At 34.0% G+C, this 3,000-nt stretch overlaps 1 protein-coding gene across 1 annotated transcript; it reads right to left on the bottom strand.

Annotated features, from left to right (window-relative positions):
* Positions 1–310: 310 nt before the first annotated feature.
* LOC133323125 (chymotrypsin-2-like) lies at positions 311–2,404 on the bottom strand. Its single transcript, XM_061532083.1, has 2 exons — positions 1,691–2,404; positions 311–482 (listed from the first exon to the last, which is right to left on the bottom strand). The coding sequence occupies exons 1-2, from the start codon at positions 2,402–2,404 to the stop codon at positions 318–320; spliced, it is 879 nt and encodes a 292-aa protein (XP_061388067.1). The 3' UTR covers positions 311–317.
* Between the last annotated feature and the right edge of the window lie 596 nt (positions 2,405–3,000).

The raw sequence follows: 3,000 nt of genomic DNA, 5'->3' as shown, positions 1-3,000 counted from the left end.
TAAGTCACATGAACTGCATTTCTTTTTACTTTTAATACCCTGAACAAAAATAATAAACCCTCTAAATTTCAATTTCGTTCTACTACAATTTCAATTTAACGCATATCTAAGTTTGAAATTCATTAGATTTAGACATAGTTCTGCTCTATAATATCCGATGCATTTATGGTAAATTTTCAAAGACGTTTATGGTTTTTTGTTTATTATGGAACAAATATCATTTACTTATTTTAGTTTTTTGTTGTTTACAAAAGAACATCGTGGCATGTCAGCTTTCCTATTTGGATCCCTATTTGTGTTGCAGTTTTTTAATGACGTCATGGTATATCATTGGCGACGACTCTATTAATGAATGGCAAAAAACTGGAAACTCTGCTGTAGACATCGGGTATACCTTGGGCACAGGGCACAGTGCCATATGAAACAATACCAACAAGTTGTGTGGGTTTACGTGTTGTGACCAATGGACCACCTGAGTCACCCTGCACATAGAACAACAAAAGGAAAATAGTAATTAAATAAAACAATGGAAGTATTAATGGAAAAAAAAATTTCTTTAAAAAATCCACGCCTTATTGTAGGACCTTGAAAAAATATTCTTTAAAAAATCCACGCCTTATTGTAGGACCTTGAAAAAATATTCTTTAAAAAATCCACGCCTTATTGTAGGACCTTGAAAAAATATTCTTTAAAAAATCCACGCCTTATTGTAGGACCTTGAAAAAATATTCTTTAAAAAATCCACGCCTTATTGTAGGACCTTGAAAAAATATTCTTTAAAAAATCCACGCCTTATTGTAGGACCTTGAAAAAATATTCTTTAAAAAATCCACGCCTTATTGTAGGACCTTGAAAAAATATTCTTTAAAAAATCCACGCCTTATTGTAGGACCTTGAAAAAATATTCTTTAAAAAATCCACGCCTTATTGTAGGACCTTGAAAAAATATTCTTTAAAAAATCCACGCCTTATTGTAGGACCTTGAAAAAATATTCTTTAAAAAATCCACGCCTTATTGTAGGACCTTGAAAAAATATTCTTTAAAAAATCCACGCCTTATTGTAGGACCTTGAAAAAATATTCTTTAAAAAATCCACGCCTTATTGTAGGACCTTGAAAAAATATTCTTTAAAAAATCCACGCCTTATTGTAGGACCTTGAAAAAATATTCTTTAAAAAATCCACGCCTTATTGTAGGACCTTGAAAAAATATTCTTTAAAAAATCCACGCCTTATTGTAGGACCTTGAAAAAATATTCTATAAAAAATCCACGCCTTATTGTAGGACCTTGAAAAAATATTCTTTAAAAAATCCACGCCTTATTGTAGGACCTTGAAAAAATATTCTTTAAAAAATCCACGCCTTATTGTAGGACCTTGAAAAAATATTCTTTAAAAAATCCACGCCTTATTGTAGGACCTTGAAAAAATATTCTTTAAAAAATCCACGCCTTATTGTAGGACCTTGAAAAAAAATTTCTTTAAAAAATCCAGGCCTTATTGTAGGACCTTGAAAAAATATTCTTTAAAAAATCCACGCCTTATTGTAGGACCTTGAAAAAATTTTCTTTAAAAAATCCACGCCTTTTTGTAGGACCTTGAAAAAAAAAACATGCTTTAAAAATCGACGCCTTATTGTTGGACCTTCTTAAAAAAATTAACATTTTTGGAGGGTCCTTCCTTCACTTACCATACACGATCCCTTCCCCTTGGTATCCAAGGCACATATCTCACTTGCGGTTACCCTAAAACCCCTCCTGGCACATTCATTATTCGATATGGTTTGATATCGTAATTCCTGTAACTTCTCCGGCAGCCCAGTACTTGCACTTGGTGTTACTGAACCCCAGCCGGTTACACGAACAGTCACCTTTTCGCCAATACGATTTGTCGAACCTAAGTGGATCGTACTTATTGTCGGCTTATGTAGATTAAAAGCTGGCGAAACTTTCACGATGGCCACATCATTGATTATTTTCGGACTCATTGTAAATTGTGGATGTATGCGAATGGTTGCTGCACGATGACGATCACCACCTTTACTCCATGTCAAGGTGCCAGCCACGACGTGTATTTCCTGTGGCTGCATTTTATCAACGCAATGGGCTGCCGTGACTACATGGTAGGGAGTTATAATCGATCCACCACAGAAGTGATGCCAACGATTTCGACGATATGCCTGCAGGGATACTTGATAGGGGACGATTTGGTTCACCGGTACTCCGCCGTTTACTCGCGATTCGTTGTATTTGGAATCGAAGAAATTCGGTGGTATTCTCAGCTCGTTTTCGAAGTCTTCCTCGAATGGGGGCAAATTTTCAACATCTTCTTCGATTACTTCAACACCTTCGAATGCCTGGATTCCAATTGCAATTAACACCAATGCCACTAGCAGTTTATACATTATGCAGCGGTTCTTCAATTCACCTGTCAGAAGCACTACTGAATTTTATTCCAAATTTTAAGATGGCTTTTATATGATCCATAATCGGTGATTCCATGCTGATATGACATTTAGGCCTTTGTCTTCAAATAAAATAAATACAAAACTTTTATTTTATGGTATTACATTTATTTAAAGAATTTTTCTGTTAACTGGGTCACTAAGACGTAATGCGAATTTATAAGGGTCAACAATCCAGTTTGGAGATACTAAAAATAAAAGTTGTTTACACAAAGTCATGCCGATGGAGGCACGTGTGAGATATAAATATTTTATTTCGTCACACAAACAATGAAGAATATAATATTTGAAGAATATTTTTTCTAGGACACAAATAAGGCGTGGATTTTTTTAAAGAATATTTTTTAAGGCGTGGATTTTTAAAGAATATTTTTTCAATGCGGGGATTTTTTAAAGAATATTTTTTCAAGGCAGCAATTTTTTATTTCAAGGACTCAAATAAGGCGTGGATTTTTTAAAGAATAAATTTTCAAAGACTCCATTAAAGCGTGGTTTTTTTAAAGAATATTTTTTCAAGGACCTACATTAATGCGTGG

The sequence above is a fragment of the Musca vetustissima genome, unplaced genomic scaffold (genome assembly GCF_032173495.1).
Source record: "Musca vetustissima isolate MV318-11 ecotype Yass unplaced genomic scaffold, APGP_CSIRO_Mvet_v1 utg14978, whole genome shotgun sequence".
NCBI classification, from domain to species: Eukaryota; Metazoa; Arthropoda; class Insecta; order Diptera; family Muscidae; genus Musca; species Musca vetustissima.
Note: the sequence above shows the minus strand (reverse complement) of the source record. Positions and strands in the feature narration are given on the sequence as shown.

Excerpts from the sequence above, each read along its gene's own strand:
- LOC133323125 (XM_061532083.1), bottom strand. The coding sequence starts at position 2,404 with ATGTATAAACTGCTAGTGGCATTGGTGTTAATTGCAATTGGAATCCAG. Across the intron at positions 483-1,690 it reads AGGGGAAGGGATCGTGTATG|GGTGACTCAGGTGGTCCATT; the intron begins GTAAGTGAAGGA and ends TTCTATGTGCAG.